The sequence below is a fragment of the Odontesthes bonariensis genome, chromosome 10 (assembly GCF_027942865.1).
Source record: "Odontesthes bonariensis isolate fOdoBon6 chromosome 10, fOdoBon6.hap1, whole genome shotgun sequence".
Lineage (NCBI taxonomy): Eukaryota > Metazoa > Chordata > Actinopteri > Atheriniformes > Atherinopsidae > Odontesthes > Odontesthes bonariensis.
The window spans coordinates 35068091-35090274 of NC_134515.1; the positions used below are offsets into that span (position 1 = coordinate 35068091).

The window sequence follows — 22184 nt, forward strand, 5'->3', positions numbered from 1 at the left end:
TAAACACCCATTAAACTCAATACAGAGAGAGAAAGAAGTTGACTAATAAAACAGTAGAAACTCGAGTGACCAGAACAGTAGCCCAACTATGCTAACCAGAGCTAAATGCAAACCAACATGGAGCGAAGATAGGCTACTGTAAAATATCAGCAAGACCAGTAGTCAATTCAATAACATATTACTGAGTTACAAAGTTAGAAATCACTACAGCAGCCCTGTCATAAATTACCACCAGATCAAAAGGTTTGCATACCGTGAAATGTGCGCATTGTCTCTTTCGAAAGCCAGACTAGCCAGAAACATAACTGTAGTGTTACGATAGTAAAAGTGACAACAATAAAACCCTACGCGAAGGACATGACATGATATCAAAATGATGCCACGGCGGACATAATGATTAAATGAAACCTCTATGCCCCTACCTTGTTTTCTTCGTAGCGTCTGTGCGTGCATCATATCTTCTTGGTGCTGCTTTCCTCCAAAGTTTGTTACCATATTGTGCTCTTCTTGCTAGCCCATGCTGCAATGCATTCCTTGGCGAATGCAGTGATTAAACTTCGTAATTTTATATTCTGACTTCAAGAAAGCCTAGAAGGCATACTACAACATACATTAAAAGACCGCGCTTTCACTGGCAACTAATACTTTGGCTATTCTTAAGAAAACAAGGTAGGTACTCCACAACTTGGCTCACAGCATCTTCCGTGCTGATTCTGAATCGGCTGGTTCGGAGAGTCGGCGTTCAAACGTTGCCACTGGCAACTCGCTCATGCACACACCACAGATGCACACTGCATGCTGCATGGCATGAGCCACGAGTAGCCTACCAACAACATCATTTATGCATATTCAATTATTTATATTTATCACAAAAACTGATGTTTGCAATGAACTGAAACCTGTCCTCTGGCTGTTTATAATTTTCACGATGTCTGCTTGCTTTCGAGCGCGACCCGAGTCCGACAAGACATTCAAATTTTTTGTCCGAGTCCGACCCGGCCCGTCGGGTTCCGACCGGGCCCGTCGGGCTTCGGTCGGGTTGCCATACTCTAGTGTAGGTTACAAACCTCCTATAGTCACACATTTTCTCTTATAGTGTTTTCTCTTTTGTGTTTTTTGATTTGCCGTTGTGTTTTCTCTTTTGCCGTTGTGATTTGCACTTCAGGGCCACCGTAATTAGCAGATATTTTGGTAAAAAGGGAATATCCCAGATATTAAAAACACATTAACATTATGCATCCTCACTGTCTACAAGTTGTTTCTCAGTAGCTATTTCAACTGGTAGCATGTCTAGTTGTGGATCAAACAAATTACTCATAGAACTCTGCAGGCTACATACAGTATATATGTATAGGAACCGAGACAAGTTACAATAAGGACCTTCATCGCTGGCCTTAAGATGAAAACACAAAAATCACGATCTGAACTAACACCGGTTGCTATGCGCCGGCCTTATCGGCAGCAAGTCTGTGTAGCTCGCAATTTTGTTTGTCGTTTATATGATTATATGTCATTTTTAGTTTTTATATAAACAATTTTAGTGATTTTTAGTGATCTGCTTTTTAGTTAGATTTAGATTTATTTTTATTTTTTGATGATGTGCATTGCTACTCGAGCAGTGTACACAAGAGAAGAACTGTTGGCACTGTCAAGGATTGGACCTGAAATTAAACATCCAATTACGACGAGCTAAAAAAGCTGTACCGTGGATGTAGAGCTGGAGCGAAACTAAAGGCAAAGATGCACAACAGGAGGTGGAGGTACAAGCCTTTTCTGCCCTCGGTGATTATGGGAAACGCTAACTCACTACCAAACAAGTGTGATGTTTGTGATGTTCGCTTGTGCGGAACCAACAGCTGTTTAAAGAGATCAGTTTGATCTGTCTGTCTGAGTCCTGGCTGAACGACAGCACACCAGACTCATGTGTGGACATACCCGGCTTCACAGCCATACGAGCGGATCGAGACCCGAGTACGAGCTGTAAGCAGAAAGGCGGGGGTGTTACCGTTCTTTAATCAGAGATGGGTAAACCCCCGCAATGTGACCGTGAAGGAGAGGGTTTGTTGTCCAGACATTGAACTGCTGTCAGTTGGTTTCCGTGCGTTCTATGCGCCCAGAGAGTTCCCACACACAGTTGTCATCGTTGTTTACATTCCACCGAGGGCGGCACCTGCAACGGCGTGTGACGCCATGGATCCATGACGCCGTTGCTAGGATACAGACCCAGCATCCTGAGGCATTCATTGCAATCACAGGAGATTTCAACCACGTCTCTCTATCCTCCTGCCTGACTGGCTTTGTACAGTATGTGGACTGTCCAACACGTGGAGAAAAGACATTAGATCTGTTCTATGCTAACGTGAAGGAGGCTTACAGGACAGTGTCTCTTCCACCACTGGGTAGATCTGATCACAGCATGGTCTATCTACAACCCACATACAGACCTTGTGTACAAAGACTTCCTGTTGCTACCAGATCTTTCAGGAAGTGGTCACCAGAGGCGAGTGATGCATTGAGAGACTGCTTTGATGTCACAGACTGGGCTGTACTGCTGGGGGAAGACGAAATGGACGTTGAAATGGACAGGAGGGTCAACACCATCACAGACTACATTAACTTCTGTAGGGACACTGTGATTCCAGCTGTACCTCCACCTATGCAGCAACTCCCACCACTAGCCCGCCTCTGTCCAGCTGCACCCCCACCCCCATCTCTATGATTGATTGCAACATCACTCCTGTCGCCATCCCTCCGCTACACCCTCTGTGTCTAACTATAGAGGAGGTTGGAGCTGAGCTCAGGAGACTTAAGTCAGGGAGGGCTTCAGGCCAAGATGGAGTCTGTCCAAGGCTTCTGAGGGACTGTGCTGGTCAACTAGCAGTCCCTCTTCAGAGGCTCTTCAATATGAGCCTTCAGATGGAAAAAGTCCCGGTGCTGTGGAAAACTTCTTGTCTCATACCAGTGCCCAAATTAGGGCAACCGGTGGAGCTGAATGACTACAGACGGCTTTGACATCTCATATCATGAAGACCTTGGAGCGGCTCCTTGTCTGTGGCATGAGATTGTAGGTTGCTGATGATCTTGACCAGTTTGCCTACCAGAAACATATAGGAGTGGAAGATGTGATTCTGTACATGTTGCATCGGGCATATGGTTATCTGGATGTGCCTGGTTCATATTTGAGAGTCATGTTCTTTGACTTCTCCAGTGCCTTCAACACCATACAGCCTCCCATACTGAAAGACAAGCTTCTAGGTATGGGTGTGGCCCCCTCCCTGACATCATGGATTAAAGACTATTTGTCTGCCAGACCACAGTATGTCAGGATGGGGAAATGTGTTTCTGGAACACTGGAATGCAGTACTGGGGCTCCACAGGGTACTGTTTTGGCTCCTTTTCTTTTCACCCTGTACACATCGGACTTCAGGTACAACTCAGAGTCATGCCACATTCAGAAGTATTCTGATGACACGGCTGTTGTGGCATGTGTGCGTGGTGGACAGGAGAAGGAGTACAGGGACCTTGTGGAGTCCTTATATGGAAAAAAGAAAAAAAAGAACTGTTTGCTCCTGAACACCACCAAGATCAAAGAGCTGGTGGTGGACTTCAGGAGATCTAAAACCCCATACCAGTCAGTCTGCATTGATGGAGGGGAGATAGAGACTGTTCAGACCTGCAAATACCTGGGGGTGGTGCTGGATAATAAACTGGAGTGGTCTGCCAACATAGAAGCAGTGTACAGGAGGGGCCAGAGCCGTCTCTTCTTCCTGAGACGGCTCAGGTCCTTCAATCTCTGCTAATACATTGAAGGATATGATGTGCATGTTTTATCACACTATCACTGAGAGTGCACTGTTCTATGCTGCTGTCTGCTGGGGGAGTTGCACTACAGACAAAAACTGTAGGCGCCTGGACAAACTGGTGAAAAAGGCTGGTTCTGTTGTAGGCAGAAGGCTGGACCCTCTCGGTGCTGTGGTGGAGAAACGGATGAGTAGGAAATTGGATTCTGTTTTGGAGAATAATAAACCTCCTCTCCACAGCATCCTGCAGGACAGAGGAGCAGCTGCAGTGAGAGGCTGCAGGACTGAGAGCTTCAGGAGGTCCTTTGTTCCCACAGCCAGAAGGCTTTTTAACAGTGACTGCTGAGTTCTTCTCAAATTTATTTATTTATTTAGTCATTTATTATTATTGGTAGTAGTGGTATTTCTATTAGTATTGTTATCATTGTTGTTGTTGCTAATATACAATCATTGTAAATATTTATAATTTTTTTGCGCTAATTGACTCATTTGAATTTCCCCCATTGGGTGATGAATAAAGTATTTTTCTATTTAATTCTATTCTATTCTATTCTAACACCTACAAGCATTACATTGGAATGTTGCTTTAACTTTTTTTTTTTTTTTGGCCTGAATATAAATGTATAACATGTGACCACAGAAACTCTCCTTACCCTTTTACAGTCCGAAGTGAAGGGAAAGTTTACCACTTCAGGATCCAGCGGTCCACTATTGGAGCATACTTTGTCTCAGAAAAGATCTCCTTTGCCACACTGGGAGAGCTGATCTCCTACTACCAGAGAAACCCTCGCAGTCTGGGTGTGGAGTTGATTGAACCCTGTGCCCAGCAGGTAGGACAAGAAAGTTTTTCTAATTTCCTTTCTGACAAAACAGCAAACCTAAAATCTGTGAAGTTAGTAGACCGGGAAAAAAAATGTTGTTTACCATAAAAGTGTCATTTCCTATTGCCGTTCATATAAACCCAGAGTAGTTAATGCCGACTTACAGTTGGCTTTGAGGAAAAAAGCGGCTACTCACCCGCCTGAAAAGAGATGAGTGCCGAGGCCAGCGGATTCCATTGGGGGTCCCCCTGAGATATGCACTGCTTCTCGTGAGTCTTATGCAGAGGTGGAATGTAACGAAGTATTTTTACTTCGTTACTGTACTTAAGTAGTTTTTTTCTGGAATTTGTACTTACTTAAGTAAAATAAAAATGCAGACTTTTACTTTTACTCCGTTACATTTTGTGACAACTATCTGTACTTTCTACTTCTTACATTTCTGGAACTGACGTCGTTACTCGTTACATTTAGTCAGTGCTTAATTTGTAAATCATAAGGTGCCGGAACGCAAAGTACATACGACAGCTCAGGGATGACGAGACGCGTACAGGTCCCGGAACGTATACAGAAAAGGTGCTGAAAACAGCATGAAAATGTCCACCTGAAACGCAGTGGGACTTACAAGCCTCAATTTCAAATAATATCCATAGTATAGCTTTTACTGCGTGTGTCTGTGGCAGTTCTGTGTCCTTTGGCCACCCAGGACCTCACGTACGGGACTGGATTGAATTTAGCCAGGGGGGGTCCAACAAGATTTAAGAAGAGTAAAGATGACATGGTGGATGTGAGCAAAGAGCTACGGTTGGGAGTGCAAATCAAGTTCATTTGAGAACTAGCGACCGCTAATTGAATTTGCTCCGGGGCTAGTCTAGTCACTTGTGGTCGTTTTGCAAATCGAAACTTAATCAGGCCAATTAAATCGTGAGGAGCGGGGTCGGAGGCCGGGCTACCTAGTGACGACAGAGGTGCGACGTGTCAGTGTGTAGTTCCAGAGAATCAATAGACACAGATAGTTTCTCTACTTCAACATCCTACAGTATACATTAGGCCATATTTGTTGTACACGCTGCTGGATGTGGTAACAGAATGTTGTTGATTAAAAAAAAATTAAGTCCTATTTTATAAGTTGTTGTTTTCCTTTTACTGCTCTCAACAGAGCAGTGTTGGAGAATATGTTGGCAAGGAAATTACTTAATCCGTTAGTGGTAAACTAGTAAATGTGTTGTCATTCACAGAATTAGAAGTAGAACTATGCACTGTATTGCCAATCACACACAATATCGACACCAATCTTTCAGTACACATACTGTTTATTGCTGTGAGCATTTAGAAGTGACATTGGCAGGTCTGCGGTTATGTAATTAAGAACTATAATGGCACAGCCATTATACATGGAGAAACATGGAGAAAGACAGCCCATTGCTCAGTACCCAGTACTTTTACTTTTGTACTCAAAAGTACATTTAAAAGTTAGTACTTTTACTTGAGTACATTTTTGTTGTACTACTTTTACTTTTACTTGAGTAAATATTTCGCAGGGTACTTCTACTTTTACTTAAGTACAAGACTTCAGTACTTCTTCCACCTCTGGTCTTATGGTAACAGAATTTGTCTGTGTGATGTGTGAGTGCTTTTCTGTAACATTTTGAGATGGTAATCTGACCACTTTGGAACCAATTACATAAATGTATCACTTTCAACAATGTACAATTGCTAAATGCAGCAGTAACTTTAATGCATGGGTACGCAGGGCAGTAGTATTTCATACACTGTTACGTCCCCACCGTTAAAGGGATAGTTCGCCTCTTTTGACATGAAGCTGTATGACATCCCATATTAGCAATATCATTTATGAACATTGACTTACCCCCTGCTGCGTCCTGTGAGCCGAGTTCCAGCCTCGTTTTGGCGTCCACGAAGGTAGTCCGGCTAGTTGGCTGGGGCTAGAAAAATAAAGCGTCCTGCTTCTCAAAACAATATGTGTTCAAAAGAGTAATACATTTGCATCACAAAATCTTTCTCGATGAAAAAGTCAGACCTCACATCGCTTGGCGCTATTTTTGCCTCCCTTGATATCAATGTGTCCAATGTAAACTGTTTAGACTGAAGAGCAGACCGAGCAGTCCCCTGCTTCCGAGCAGCAAACACCGTAACAGGTGCGGCTATCGCTAGGTGGCTTGACGCATTGATATCAAGGGAGGCAAAAATAGCGCCAAGCAATGTGAGGTCTGACTTTTTCATCGAGAACGATTTTGTGATGCAAATGTATTACTCTTTTGAACACATATTGTTTTGAGAAGCAGGACGCTTTATTTTTCTAGCCCCAGCCAACTAGCGTGGACGCTAAAACTCAGCTGGAACTCTGCTCACAGGACGCAGCGGGGGGGGGTAAGTCAATGTTCATGAATGATATTGCTAATATGGGATGTCATACAGCTTCATGTCAAAAGAGGCGAACTATCCCTTTAAGGTCTAGGGGAGAGGGCGGGGAGCAACAAAGTGATAGCCGGGAAGAATGAAGCAAATCAAACAGAGCAGTATGGCAAAAATAATCCGTTTTTATTATAAATGGAGTTAACATAAAAATGTGACCACGCCAACTATTTCCACAAGAACCAATAAGAAGGATCACAACCCAGAAACGACCTATATGAAAGGGGGAGAAAAACCTAAGAAAAATCCCTTCCATGGCCTACAGGCCCACACTACGCAGTGATTAGCAGCAACCTCCTCGCTGCTTCTGCTGCCACAACACACACACACACACACACACACACACACACACACACACACACAGGCAAGGCAAACTTCACAATGCTCTCCAAACTCCCCAAACTGCTACCAAAGGGCCTTCTCCACACCTTGGGCTGGGCCAGCCTCAAACACCAGATGTCACCCCGCCCTGCCTCAAGGGATGGGAATCGAAAAACCGGTTCTTGTTGTTGTTCCCAGTGTTTCAATTCCTTGGAATCGTTTGGCGATTTTGCAAACGATTCCCTTATCGATTCCAGTGGGCGCGAATGACATCACCACACAGCGTTGCGTGGCGAGTCCAGCGCAGTCGACAGTAAACATGCCGCCCAAGCGGTACAAACGCTCAAAAGTTTGATTACACATCCCTAAAAAAGACGACAACAGGGCAACTTGCAAAGTGAATATTTCACCAAAGGGAGGAAATACTACCAACATGCAATAACTATGAATGAATGTCGCGTTTTCGATCCGCTCCGGACTAACGTCGGTGAATCTGAACCCAGCAACGTTAGCAACGTTAGCATGTCCTCGGCTAACACTGCAGGTAACTAACTAACTAACAAACACTGCCTATCATGTTAGCGCCATTTGCCTCATTGTAAAACCTGCCGTTAGTAACGGTTAAGGTTAAATGAATGCCTTCTCAGGCATTACATTTAGATGAAATCATGAGAGACAGAGCCTGACTGGCTCAGAGCCAGAGGCTGGTGGTACTACCCCCAGTTCACCTCTACCTCCAGCTTCTCCTTTCACCAGAGCAGGGAAGAGTTACATTACCCAGGCCATGATAGACCAATGTGGACCTCACCGTTGTTGGGTATGTAAGGTCATGACTCGTGTTACTTCTAAACTAAACAAAGTTGATGCTAATCGACCGGTTTGTTGTTCTTTTTCTCCAAATGAGAATCGATAAGGGAACCAACAAAGAACCGAATCGTTAAGCAGAATCGAAAATGGAATTGGAATCGTAAAAATCTTATCAATTCCCATCCCTACCTACCTCACCTTACCTTTCTAATGTTTTAGGGCTGATCCCTCATTATGCCCAGGTGCAGACTGGGGAAAACGGGCAGGACTCGGAAAAGAGAGAGCACCACGCACGCACGCACGCACGCACGCACACACACACACACACACGCGTATCCACCCATTTCCACAGTATGTAACATACATGATCAGCTGTTCAGAGGGATCCAACAGATTTCTTTATTAAATGAATAAATCATATTCCAAATATTCCTCCTCCATGGTTTTACCTCCAATATTTAGCTTCACAACCATTTTTTCTTAGTTTCAGAGCCATATTAACAATGGGAAACTGTTCAGAAGCATTTGAGCAATAGATAAAGCACCGACTCTCTGTCTGATTATAAGTGACAATTTTCACTTGTGCCCGTCCACCACTATTTTATTATATACAATGCATATTAGTTTAATAGAAACTTTTCTGGCTTTTCTGGCATATTGTTAAAGGGATACAAGGTAGTTTAGCGGCAGTATAGCGATCTCTATTGGTCAAACTGAAATTCTACACTGTCGTAAAAATCCCCACCTGTACACATCCACTAACTAAACATCGTGGCGAATGCTGCCGTTGTGTTATTTAGTCAGTGCAGTTAGGTCATCTGATTCACAAGTGTAGACTGCCCACGTAAGATACTATAATCAGAGATTTTCTGTAGAGAGAACTCAAGATAATATGCTATAATCCTGTTGCTGGAGGAAGTGGTCGGGGACAGCTCGTCTGGGTTTCTCTGCTCAGGCTGCTGCCCCCGATCCCTGGACAAGCGGAAGATAATGGATGGATGGATGGATGGACTGTTGCTGATCTTGAATGGGATTCTTCCCTCATCATGGTGTATTTGTGGAGTGATTCCTTTGTATTGGCAGACACTTACAAAAGTTACATCTTAGACAGATGCGCGCAGGCACTACCAACACACACGCCGCAATAAACGCAGACTAGCTCTACACTATTCCGATTACAATCACAAATTAATCAATTTTCATTTGTAGATAACAATTCTTGTTCGGATCAAAACGCTATTCTTATTATAATCAGGTCAGTCCGTGTATTTCTGAAGCTAGGCTACGTCTCAAACTCAGGAGGAATTAGAGCACCGTCATCACCTGTCTCTTCGCGATCTAAAACGCAGGTCACTATAGTAGATGAACAAGATCACGCTTGGAGAAATTTCACAAAGATGGGAAGTGCCAACATCGAACGTTTCATATTCAGTCTGTAAAAGGCAGAATATGAAACGCTTGGTGTTGGCTCTTCAACGCAAGCGAACACATAGCTACAACTACAGCTAGCATACAGTACCTAGCTAAGTGCCGTAAACACAAACGACTCTTCTCGCGCATCACGACACTTCAGAAGCGGGTCGCTCCTGCCGAAGTTACATATGGGAGTTTCAGCATACAGACCCCTGTTGGGAGCGAGACAGGCTTCATTCGCTTACCATTGACTTGTTTAACCTTTGTTAAACTCCTGAAGGCTATAATTTTAGGTGAAAATGCTACCTAGTGCCCCTTTAAGATAAAACTGTAACTCCAGAAGAACAGTGGTGCGGCTTCTCATACAGCTGTGACTGTGGACATTATGTCAGGTGAAATAAACTATCACCTTTTGTCTTGAGTTAGCAACTGTGTTATTACAGTGCTCCAATTAAATGATCATGAATAAGATCTGTCATGCTGCTTTTTAGTAACACCTTCTGTTCAGTAAGCTTAAACGTACAGAAGAGTTTAAACAGTTTGAGCAGTGTTCCTTCCTCCATCACTGTTTTACACAACTACTGCACACTTTGCACACTAACATGAACTGTTTTTGTGCTATGACATGACGTTGTGACAAAAAACTGTGACTTTATCATAACTGTAGTGATGTACTTCATACGATATGCTGTCCAACCTTGTAAAAATGGCACCATCATGTGCACAGACCTAGAAAAGTGACCAATGCTGTTGCTTTCACAGGTCAATGAAGCTATTAATGTTAGATGTTTCATGACTAATTTGATATGATATAATATAGCTGAAGTTTGTAGGGTGGTCAGTCTGGAGCTCCTCTCTTGCCAGGATAGGACTGGTGTTATCGTTATTATTATTATATGAGCTTTACTCACATGTAACTTGATCCAGTGGCTAATCAGACGTTTTTACACATCTAAAAACTGTCCAGCGTCTCTTTTGAACACCTTCCATTATTAAACAAGCTGTGAACCATGAGAAGAATTTTATTTTAAAAAAACAGTAAATTGATAAATTAAATAATCCGATGTAAAGTCTTCTTTATTGTAAAGATGTGACCGTTTTATTATTACGAGATCAGCTCTTGCACTGTAAGCTTATTGTGTAACTAGATGTAAAGCTCACTTTTCATATATATTTTAATGCTTGGCTGGAATGCCTATACTGCAATATTGTATTCTGCAAAGTATTCAATTGTTACTCATCTGTTTGGAGGAGTTCCAGCTTTTGACAAATCCACTAATGAAAGCACATATCTGCTTACACCTACTTTCTAATCTGCCATGTGTCATCCTGTAGATACTGAAGAACATGTGCTTTCTCTGGCCATAGTATAAGTCATGAGGCTTAAAACTAATCCTTTATGCCTGAATATACTTTTGTGTCAAATAAAACCCATCTTGGAATCATAACTCATGACATGACGCATGATACCAACTTGTTTTGTTTCCGTGTGGTTGGAATTTAAGAAGAAAAATTGCACCATTTTTATATTCATTACATTATTGCAGATAGTGATTCAAAAGTTTGGTCAAATCCCAAAAACTGTGAGTAACTTCCCTTTTTATAATCAGTCAGTTGATCTGGACACAAAGTGATCATCGATTGTTTCAGTATGTAACCTCTGGCTTGTGGCTACTTCACATGTCCACATACAGGAGAGCAGATTCAGCTGATTTAAAGATGATTATCTGCAGGAGTGCTTATGAAAGGCATTCAAACCAGCGGTTCCCACTGATGCTAATGATTTAACTTTTGAATCATTTAAGTTTGAAATTCTGGATGGAAAACCTCCTGTTTCCTGAACAATGTTCCTGTTTCTCTTTATTTTGAGCAGCATTTGCCTTTGCTGCAGGAATCTGAAAAAAAAAAAAAAAAATTATTCAATTATTCTTTTTATTGTTATAGCAGAGTGCACATTTAATGAGGGATGTCTCTTGCTTTATGTACTTAAATTGATAGGATACTAATATGTCAAGAGTTTAATTAATCAGGGAATTCAATATTTCTAGCAGTTTTGGATGGATTCATATTGAGATGCTGTAATTGGACATTCTATCTCTGCACTGCATCTTAAATGAAACCCCCAACAAGCCGTAAGCTTTTTCCACAGCTCATCAGTTAGAGCTCTACTGGAGTCACCGAGGCAGAGCTCACCAGAGCTTTGTCTGTGAAATGAGAAACTATCAACATTGTTACTATCCACGTCGCCATTATAGGTTTTATGTGTAAGAAATATTAAATAATAATTAAGCATTAAAGGGGCACTAGGTAGCATTTTCACCTAAAATTATAGCCTTCAGGAGTTTAACAAAGGTTAAACAAGTCAATAGTAAGCGAATGAAGCCTGTCTCGCTCCCAACAGGGGTCTGTATGCTGAAACTCCCATATGTAACTTCGGCAGGAGCGACCCGCTTCTGAAGTGTCGTGATGCGCGAGAAGAGTCGTTTGTGTTTACGGCACTTAGCTAGGTACTGTATGCTAGCTGTAGTTGTAGCTATGTGTTCGCTTGCGTTGAAGAGCCAACACCAAGCGTTTCATATTCTGCCTTTCACAGACTGAATATGAAACGTTCGATGTTGGCACTTCCCATTTGTGAAATTTCTCCAAGCGTGATCTTGTTCATCTACTATAGTGACCTGGGTTTTAGATCGCGAAGAGACAGGTGATGACGGTGCTCTAATTCCTCCTGAGTTCGAGACGTAGCCTAGCTTCAGAAATACACGGACTGACCTGATTATAATAAGAATAGCGTTTTGATCCGAACAAGAATTGTTATCTACAAATGAAAATTGATTAATTTGTGATTGTAATCGGAATAGTGTAGAGCTAGTCTGCGTTTATTGCGGCGTGTGTTGGTAGTGCCTGCGCACATCTGTCTAACATGTAACTTTTGTAAGTGTCTGCCAATACAAAGGAATCACTCCACGACTACACCATGATGAGGGAAGAATCCCATTCAAGATCAGCAACAGTCCATCCATCCATCCATCCATTATCTTCCGCTTGTCCAGGGATCGGGGGCAGCAGCCTGAGCAGAGAAACCCAGACGAGCTGTCCCCGACCACTTCCTCCAGCAACAGGATTATAGCATATTATCTTGAGTTCTCTCTACAGAAAATCTCTGATTATAGTATCTTACGTGGGCAGTCTACACTTGTGAATCAGATGACCTAACTGCACTGACTGAATAACACAACGGCAGCATTCGCCACGATGTTTAGTTAGTGGGTGTGTACAGGTGGGGATTTTTACGACAGTGTAGAATTTCAGATTGACCAATAGAGATCGCTATACTGCCGCTAAACTACCTTGTATCCCTTTAACCTTAAAGATTCTCCTGAATGGATAAAAAAAAAAAGAGTTTTAGAAACACCATATTTTTCTATAAAGGTCAATCAGTGATTCCTTCCTCTTCTCTTCCATTCCAGCAGAGGCTGTGAGTCTGAGGCCATGGACACACTGAAGCAGAAACACACTCAGACATGCATGCAAACGTATTGTATGCATAGGTAAACATGGATACAAGCGAATGCAAAACGCACATTTAATCCATAAAGACAATGCACTCACCAAAGGCAAAATCCTTGTCTGTTGACCGTTTTCTAATCACGAGATCAGCTGTTGCACTGTCAGCTTATTGTGTAGCGAGATGTAAAGCTCACATTTCATATGCTGTTACATTCTAATAGGTCGGCTGGAATTTCATTGTATGACTTTGCATCTGTGAACATCCTGAGCTGGTTTGGCAGCTTCTGAAAGACTAGATCCACACCCATTGCATTAATAAGTCAGTGCCTCACAGTGAAGAAAGTATAAGCATAGTTAGGGAAGGAAAAATCCGGTCAGGGCATCACTGCCACCTATCCAATGGTGGTCATTGATTAACGCTGAATCTGAATCTAACCCTTGCATGAGCTCATAGTTGTGAAAATGGAAGATTAGTTCTCCCTGTTTTTCTTTAGTGAAAGCGCAATGTGCTTTTGAACTTGTTTTTTCCTGATCAACATGTAAATAGAGGGAGCAGGTCGTTTAAGCCATTGGCGTTTAGGCCGCAGTCGTTTAGGCCAACATAGGAGTCGTTTAGGCCAGGCTACCTGAGCAGCTGAAATCTTTATTATTGTACATTCGTTATTATTCGAAGTGGGCGTTTTATTTTGAAGACGGTTTGTGCAGTTCCTCTTCCTTTCTTCACGTTCACCACTCGACATGTTTACACCGGTGCGGCAGTCACTGACTATGTAAGTTATGTTCATACTGATGTGAAATGAATGTGTACATGTTACTTACCTTTCTGATAGTGTTTTCTTGGTCCTGGTATGTATTTGCACTCTTTAAAATGTCCGTTTCTGCTCGTTAGCATGATCGCGATTTAGCATTGTTAAGCTAACCGAATTTGTATTATACAGCATTATTGTCCAATGAATGTGGCAATGCGGATAATTATTTCCACAATTTTATGAATTTATAAATCACCATTTATTAAATAAAAAAAACGTTTCCACACTAAAGTTGGTTATTAAATAATTTACCATAGTTATGTAGGCTACCCAGACAGACCAGTAGAGCTGACTTATATCTTATAATAACGAATGTACAGTAATAAAGATTTCAGCTGCTCAGGTAGCCTGGCCTAAACGACTCCTATGTTGGCCTAAACGACTGCGGCCTAAACGCCAATGGCCTAAACGATCTGTATCCAGGTCTAAATAGACAATGCACTTTTACATTTTATGTTTCAATTTCAATAATTGTCCTTTTTATTTCATTAATATTGTTAAAAATCAGTTTGATAGCTCTTATAGATTTGAGTAGAATTATGAGGAACTATAACAGCCTTGATCAATCAATAAACTGTGTTGAAGAATTGATTTTTACATGTTTTTCAAGTTTCATGACTCTCAGCACTTTGAAATATTTCAGCATTCTAGTCAATGAATTTGTTAAACCAAAGCATCGCTTTGTGTTCTAACCGTCATCTATGAGTTGCATAAACACGCTTTTATTTCTCAATACTGTAATTACTCATGCTATTTTTAATCAGTGCTTTACTAAATGGTTACTCTCATAACTGAACATTTGTTTGTAATATAAAATCAATATTATTTGACATATTTATAATTATTGCAACTTTTTATTCATTTATCTCTTCGGTTTTGTGAAAGCACTCGATCGTTACAACAAAGTTTTGTACCACTTGATTCTTTGTGGCAATAAATTTGTCATGCAATTTCTGAATTTGTGTTCCATTTATTTCAGCCTTGTTATACATTTGTTTGTTCCTCATCCATTAATCACTCACCCATTCCACATAGTGCCCATTCAATTAAATCATCTACACCGAACCAGAAGAAGAAAAACAACAATACTGTGCACTAAAACAAACATATTTTCATTTGGCAATGTTGAAGATGTGAAGAACATTCGACCATTAAAGTTCACAATAGCTGGAGCATGTGGTTACCTTTTAATAAAGCTTGACAGAATACAATTTGAGTTTTGTGGGCTAGATCGTACTCCCTTGTGGTTCTGTTATCGAAAAACACTTTTGTTTGGGAAAGAGCATAACGTGATTTATTGGCAGTTCATTCACTGATTTTTAACCCATTAAGGCCGGGGAAAGCGTACACGTCTTTTTTCCTGCAAAGGGTTGTTTTGCACCAATTTTCTTCAGATACTTTTATTTTCTTACATTTCTCCATACTTGGCCTACCTGGGGTTGAAAGTCTCGATAAATGCACAGCGTTTTAGCGAGCATATACCGGCTTTCGGCAAGTGTGACTCATATTTTGAGCGACAAAAATATATATATATATATATATAATTTATTTTAATATTTCAAGATCACAATAATCTTCCAATTTTGAACTACAATTAAAAAAAAGTTAAAACACAAATAAAATAAACTTCAATTGGATACTTTTTAAATTTATTTTCCCAAGCCACGCGGAGCATCAGGGCTCCGAAGCTGCGGCTTGCCGACCCCTGATGTAGCAGAAAGGTGTGATTCTTACAAACTCAGTGTACCGAGTATATAACGTAAACTCACTTTGAAGTAGTGCAGCAGGTCTCTGCATGTGAGTTTTACTCCTCCAATTTCTTTTTCCACCAGATTTTCAGGTGACAGAAGTGCTGGGATGAGGTTAACCAGCTTAACAGCCATGTTTTCTACATACAGGAAAAAAGACGTGTACGCTTTCCCGGCCTTAATGGTAGAGTAACGCAACAGCGCCCCCGGCTTTAAAGGTAGAAATGCGGCAATGCTTTCCCGGCCTAAATGGGTTAAACCACAATTAAAACCAAACTTTACTCACAGAAAAGTTCTGTCATGTATGCGGTTTCCATGCTCTAACAGTGATACACGAATTAGACAATCTGGGATAATCATGTTCATGTGGCTCCCCCTGAAGTCTCTATTTGCAAGAATCCAGTGTACCAGACTGAGATAACAAGAAATAGCCAGGAGGAGCCTCTACCTTTTTTTTTTAAATCATTGCCACTCCAGTTACTGTGGTTACTATCCTCTATGGGCATCATGGCCTTCTCTGCAGGGAGGAGGGAGAAGGAGCAGAGAGGTCAAAGGAATAACATGGTTTCCTGCTCTGCTCTCCAAATGCAAAGTTCCTCAGTCTGAGATCACGTTTGGATCATGGAAACAACACAGCTTTTACATTTTCACACTGTAGTACAGCACTTTTTTCTGTGTCAGCACCTTATATTGTGCATTATAGGGATTTTTTTTAAATATCACTGAATCAAATGAACCGACCTAAAAGACGTAGTTCTTCAGTGACACTAGATGGATAAACATGACTGTGTTTTCTGAAATCACAATGTTTCTTTGTGCAGCGGGAACTGTTCGACATGGAGCCATGGGAGAGACCACGGGAGGAGTTCAAACTTCACAAGAAACTGGGAGAAGGACACTTTGGAGAAGTGTGGGAGGCTATCTGGAGCAAAGAGAACAAGAAAGTGGCCATAAAGATGCTGAAACAAGGTTAAAAAAAAATGCATAGATTTAAACTCCATAACATCCAGAAACTCTACTGAATCCATTTTTATTCTAAGAAAACAGACTGTTTTAAATTTGTTTTAGAGTTTTTAGTTTTAACAGTAAAATGAAGAACAACAAATTTTACCCAGTCAGTCTTATTTTCCTACACACCTCCTTGAATTTTGTTGGCGGATTGCTTCATTTCTTGACCATAACCACCACCTATAGACCAATGCTTTCATTGTCAGCATTTGTGCAATGTGCTGGACAATGCAGCACAAAATGAGCATCCACTCAAATACTCACTGCACACGTCAGTGGAAGCAGTTATTTCTGATATTTCTGTTGGGATTCAGAGGGTTACTCTACAACATCACTGTTGGGTGAGATTGTAGGTAGAACAAAGCCCACTTTGCTTAGGTTTACTTCAGTATGCTGATTTAAAAATAAATAAATAAAAAATAAAAAAATTCAGCCGGAGTGAGAGACCAGCTGTTCAGCATTGTAACTCTTTAAGGCTGTGCACAGACCAATAACATCATCTTGTCAAATAGCACCATCTTTGATGTTATGGATGTGTTAGTGCAACTGCTGCCAAGAAAATAGAAATAAAAGATTGAAATTAACCAGGAAGTTCTTTTAAAAGTTTCTCGTATACTAAAATACTTCCAGGAAGCTCATCTTAGAAGGCTTTCACAGCTAAATGTCTTAATGGCAGCAGATCTTTCCTTTTCTGTCTTCTCACCTATAAGACAGACAGTAATTATCCCTTTCTTTATGATACACTATGGCATGTGTGTAATGTGAAATTGTAGGTACGTGACTGGTTATTGCACAACCTTTTTTGGAAAAGGAGCTTGGATTCATTATTTTACACACTAAGGCTCCTACAAAGCGAAATGGACCTGAAGTTACAGAAAAACTGCTTAGAAACCTTTTCAAATGAATTAATCAAGAGTTCTAGAGACAAAGAGGAGATGTTTCGTTTAAAAAAAAGAATATTACTCAGATGCTGAAACTTTTGAAAAATGCTCAAATCTGTTGGGGGAAAAAAGAAGACAGACCTGGTTATGATTCTAGTTTTAAAGACAGTTGAGTCACTTTAAAAGAACATACAAGGTTGCACAATAAAAGCTGAAGTTAGCATGTTTTCTGTTTCTCTTCCTGTTGCTCCAGAGGACACCAAGCAGGATGAGTTTGTAAAGGAGGTTCAGGCACTAAAGAGCCTCCATCACCCCAGGCTCATCCAGCTGTTGGCCATGTGTTCCAGAGGAGAGCCCGTCTACATTGTGACTGAACTTATGAGCAAAGGAAGCCTCAAGTCCTACCTGGCCTGTGAGTGCATAAAAACACATGCAGAGATACCTGAGTGGAACTGACACCCGAACCAGAGTGATAAGAGCTGATCAGATGCTTTTATTATTTTATCTTTTGCAACAGACGCACTGTATCATAGAAAATCACTTCGTCATTGACAAGTGTTTTGTTGCGTTGTATTTCTTGTCTCTAAATGCAAGATTTTTGTTTAAAAGATGAATCTCCACTGTTGTTTTAATATGCAAACATTTTTTAGAAAAGGAAGTAAATTTAGCTTTTCTTTGGTTTGAGGATTTCAGCCTTTATATCAGATTTTTTGCAAAGACCTCTAAATGAACTGTATTCAGATCAAGTGGAATTAGAATCTGTGTTCTGCCAGTTCTGCTAAGGAGAGAAATAATGCTTTGACATTTCACCTAGTTTTAATGGCAAGTTACTAGTGAGCAAGCATATATTATAGACAATCATATTTCTTGTGCCAGTAGAAAGCTTCTTCCTTCTGCGCGGACAGTATCTGCTGCTACATGCAGTTAGTTCTCTTCTTATGTAAACATGTCAACCGCTCTCCGCCTACAGTCAACACGGAGAGAAAAGTATATATCCTTCTCAGTCATTCAAAAATTCTTTCACAAAAATGACTGTTTTCAGCCTTATGAGTCCGTGTCCGTTGATTTAAATCAACAGTGTGAAACAATCTGTTGTTTTTGCATTGTTACAGGGAGCTCAGATCCTCAACTGCTGACTGATTTGAAAATTTATAGCGAAATATGCGTTCCTCATGGGCTTTTATAGCATGCTGTCTGTTTGCTTATCTACGGAGTAATAAACACTGTTGCTCAATGACCTGAGAAAATGATCTCACATCCACTCATATTTTGTGGGAATGAGGGGCTGTAATTCTGAAAATAACAAATCACCATGTACAGATACTGTATGTTTTTTTTGTTTGTTTGTTTTTTTTAAATGTTTTTTTTTTTTTTTTGTTAGGGAGGTTAATTCATACAATTTCATAGCTTGTTTGTCTGCCACTTTAAATGAACAAAGCAATACATAATAATTAAGAAAGTGAGACTTGTGTCTTGCAAATTGTTGCTGCCTGCTCAACTGTCTGGGAGATGGACCTAAACTATTAAAGTACTGGCAAATGTATGGTGGCCATAATGTGCAAAACACAACGGAAAGAAATGTATAGAAATGTCAAGATTTTTTGTTGTTGTTTTTTTTGAGAAAAGTATTTCCTGAAACACTTTTTGTGTGTGTGTGTGTGTGTGTGTACAGTATATATATATATATACATTCACACACTTATGTGGTGACCTGCCCAAGGTCATTTTGACGTGTGCTCAAGGGAAGCCAGAAGTTGAACCATTGAGCTTTGACAGATGACTGCTGTTTTGCTACAGCTGCCCCAGCCTGTCAGGTTTTTTTTTTTTTTTTTTAGGTTATCGTCAACAGAGAGCTTCCAAAGTGCATCCTGGTATTGATTTTGTGTGTGTGTGATGTTTTTTTCAGCCGCTGAAGGCCAGGTGCTTACATCAGCTCATCTCATCTACATGGGCAGTCAGGTTGCAGATGGCATGGCCTACTTGGAGGACAGACACATCGTCCACAGAGATCTCGCTGCGAGGAATATTTTAGTAGGAGATGATCTGGTCTGCAAGGTGGCTGATTTTGGTCTAGCTCGAATAATTAAGGTAAGCAGCGTATCACTGTGTTTGAAAATGTGAATTTATATGGACACGTGGGAGAATAGTAGTAGAATTCACCTATGATACGATGCATTCTGCTTATATATATACTACTGCATACGAAACAGTGACATTACTCATATTTTTATATATTAATAATAATGTAAAATATATTCATAAAGAGCACCTACAACTTTAATCAAAGAGCAAATCAAAGGTTCTGTGAAAAGAGTAGAATTACCACAGTACTTATAAGTACTTGTATTTCATTTTTGTTTTGGGAAATGGTATGAACACACATTGGTTGTTGCTCGGAGAGTTTTTAACCATCATGTCCCTTTAAAATCTAAAAGCCATAAAATGATAAATTATGAATTATTCATTCTGGAATGTAAGTTGTTTAAGACTGAATCACTGGACTTTTTTATTGAAGTTCTGCCTTTTTCTCTCATCACGCGTGGTTGTAATGTTGATAAAAAGGAAATAACCCAAACGTAAAACATATCTATATATTTTTTGTTTAATTGATCAGAAAGGATCATTCTAAGTTGGCAGGAGACATCTTAAAAAGCATGATGTTGAATGCCACAAAATCTGCAATAAATCACCTCAATTTGAACTTGTGGATACTTGATTGTAAAGCGGATGAAGCTAATTCAGGAAGGGTTCAAGGAAAGCATGACAGTAAACACAGTTGAAGGGAAATCTTAACCTCTCACCCAACATCGTCCATCTCTCCAGGACAGTGTTTATACAGCCAGTCGAAACACAAAAATCCCAGTACGGTGGACAGCTCCTGAGGCAGCGATATACCAGCGCTTCTCCATCAAATCCGATGTGTGGTCGTTCGGGGTTCTACTCTACGAGATGATGTCACGTGGCAAAATGCCTTATGAAGGTATAGTATTTGTATTTTCTTCCTTTTATATGAGCGGGAAAAGCCTGTTGATTAACCAGTTGATTAACCAGTATGTAAAGTTTGAACAAATAAAAATATACCTTTTTTCAATTCTGTTTATTTCTAAAGAGCTAATTGACAGTCGAAATCTTCTTAACACAGTTTAGTTTAGTTCAAGTGCAATTACAGAAAATCAAATTCTAGCCAAGTAAAACCAAGTTAATACAGCCTCAAACAATCCAATTGAACCAAATTCAATATGATCATGTTTATTCAACACAAATTTATTAGAAGTTACTTAGAGAATGAAATGGATGGATTTGAATTAATCTTGGACTAAATCTTTGGATTTAGTTCCCTGTCTTGAGCATGCAGCTGATGTCAATGAAGACAAAAACGTCCTTTTCATGGGAAGAGACCTCCAATAGAACCAGACTCGGGGAGGATGGCCTTCAGCCTCGACCAGTTAGGGGTTGAGAACACAGGACAAAGATGCAACAAACCAGGCCAGGGATAGCAGCTATGAGAAAGGGAAAAAAGCTAAACATAAGGTGAATTACAGCAATAATGGTATACATACACCCATGGACAGTAAAGAGACGAGAGACAGGAGAGTGGCTCATTGCATCATGGGAGCTCCCCCAATAGGAGACCTGTGACAGCATAACTAAAGAGATGGTAAAAGGTAAACTGAGACCACCTTAAATATATAAATGTATGAAAAATGAAAGTTTTCCACCTATGTCAGCAGTAGAGAGGGTGTCTTACTCCCAAACCCTGGCTTGGAGCTGGTTCCACAGAGTAGGGGCCTGATAATTGAGGGCTCTGCCTCCTATTCTGCTTTTAGAAACTAACAACCAAAAGTATGCCTCGAGTCTGTGGGTAAAGTGCTGGGAAAATGTGGAACTATGAGGCTATTAAGATTAGAATAAGCTCGGTCATGAAGGGCTTTATGTATGAGGAGAAGGATCTTAATTTCTATTCAGGATTTAATAAAGAGCCAATGAAAAAGAGCAAGAATTGAAGAAATATGATCTCTCCTGCTAATTCTTGGCAGAACTCTTGCTCCAACATATTGAAGCAGAAGGTGGCTTTTTGGAGCAAAAAAAAAAATAAGATGTATTTGTCCAATCTTGAAATAACAAAAGAAATTGGCGATTTTTTTCTGCATCACTGTTATACGGAATCTTCCTTATTTTGACAACATCAACTACCAACAAAGATGGTAGTTGAGAGAACATGTTCCTAGAGACCTGACCTTTTATGGAAGTAAAAGGAAAAAACTGGTCAAACAAAAATGTATTTCTGGATAATCGCAGTATTACAGCTAACTATGTGGGCGATCTTCATAAACTTCAGTACTGCTTTAGAAACGCATTAATACATTTGAGAGAAAATCCTCTCAACTTGTGGAGTAATACACATTGTATATATTAGTAAAACTATATACAGTATTATGTGGAACTGTTTATTTGTGTCTGTTTATTTACTTTATGTAGAAGGTTTATTGTCATTTGCTGTGACTTGCCCCTTGAGGTATAGTATTTGAATGGAAAACTGTGTTGAGGTGTGTATTATTTCATTTCCATGAACACACACACACGGTTTATTTGAAGTCCGCTGGTCCACATACTCAATGATGTTTTGGGAATTTCT

At 40.4% G+C, this 22184-nt stretch overlaps 1 protein-coding gene across 1 annotated transcript in view; it reads left to right on the forward strand.

Moving 5' to 3' along the window:
* srms (src-related kinase lacking C-terminal regulatory tyrosine and N-terminal myristylation sites) overlaps nucleotides 1–22184 on the forward strand; it is a 28627-nt gene that overhangs the window by 4719 nt on the left and 1724 nt on the right. The window contains exons 3-7 of the mRNA XM_075475358.1: nucleotides 4464–4630; nucleotides 16481–16628; nucleotides 17802–17960; nucleotides 19455–19636; nucleotides 20372–20528. Of these exons, the coding sequence (XP_075331473.1) occupies nucleotides 4464–4630; nucleotides 16481–16628; nucleotides 17802–17960; nucleotides 19455–19636; nucleotides 20372–20528 (813 nt within the window). The remainder of the gene's footprint in view (nucleotides 1–4463; nucleotides 4631–16480; nucleotides 16629–17801; nucleotides 17961–19454; nucleotides 19637–20371; nucleotides 20529–22184) is intronic.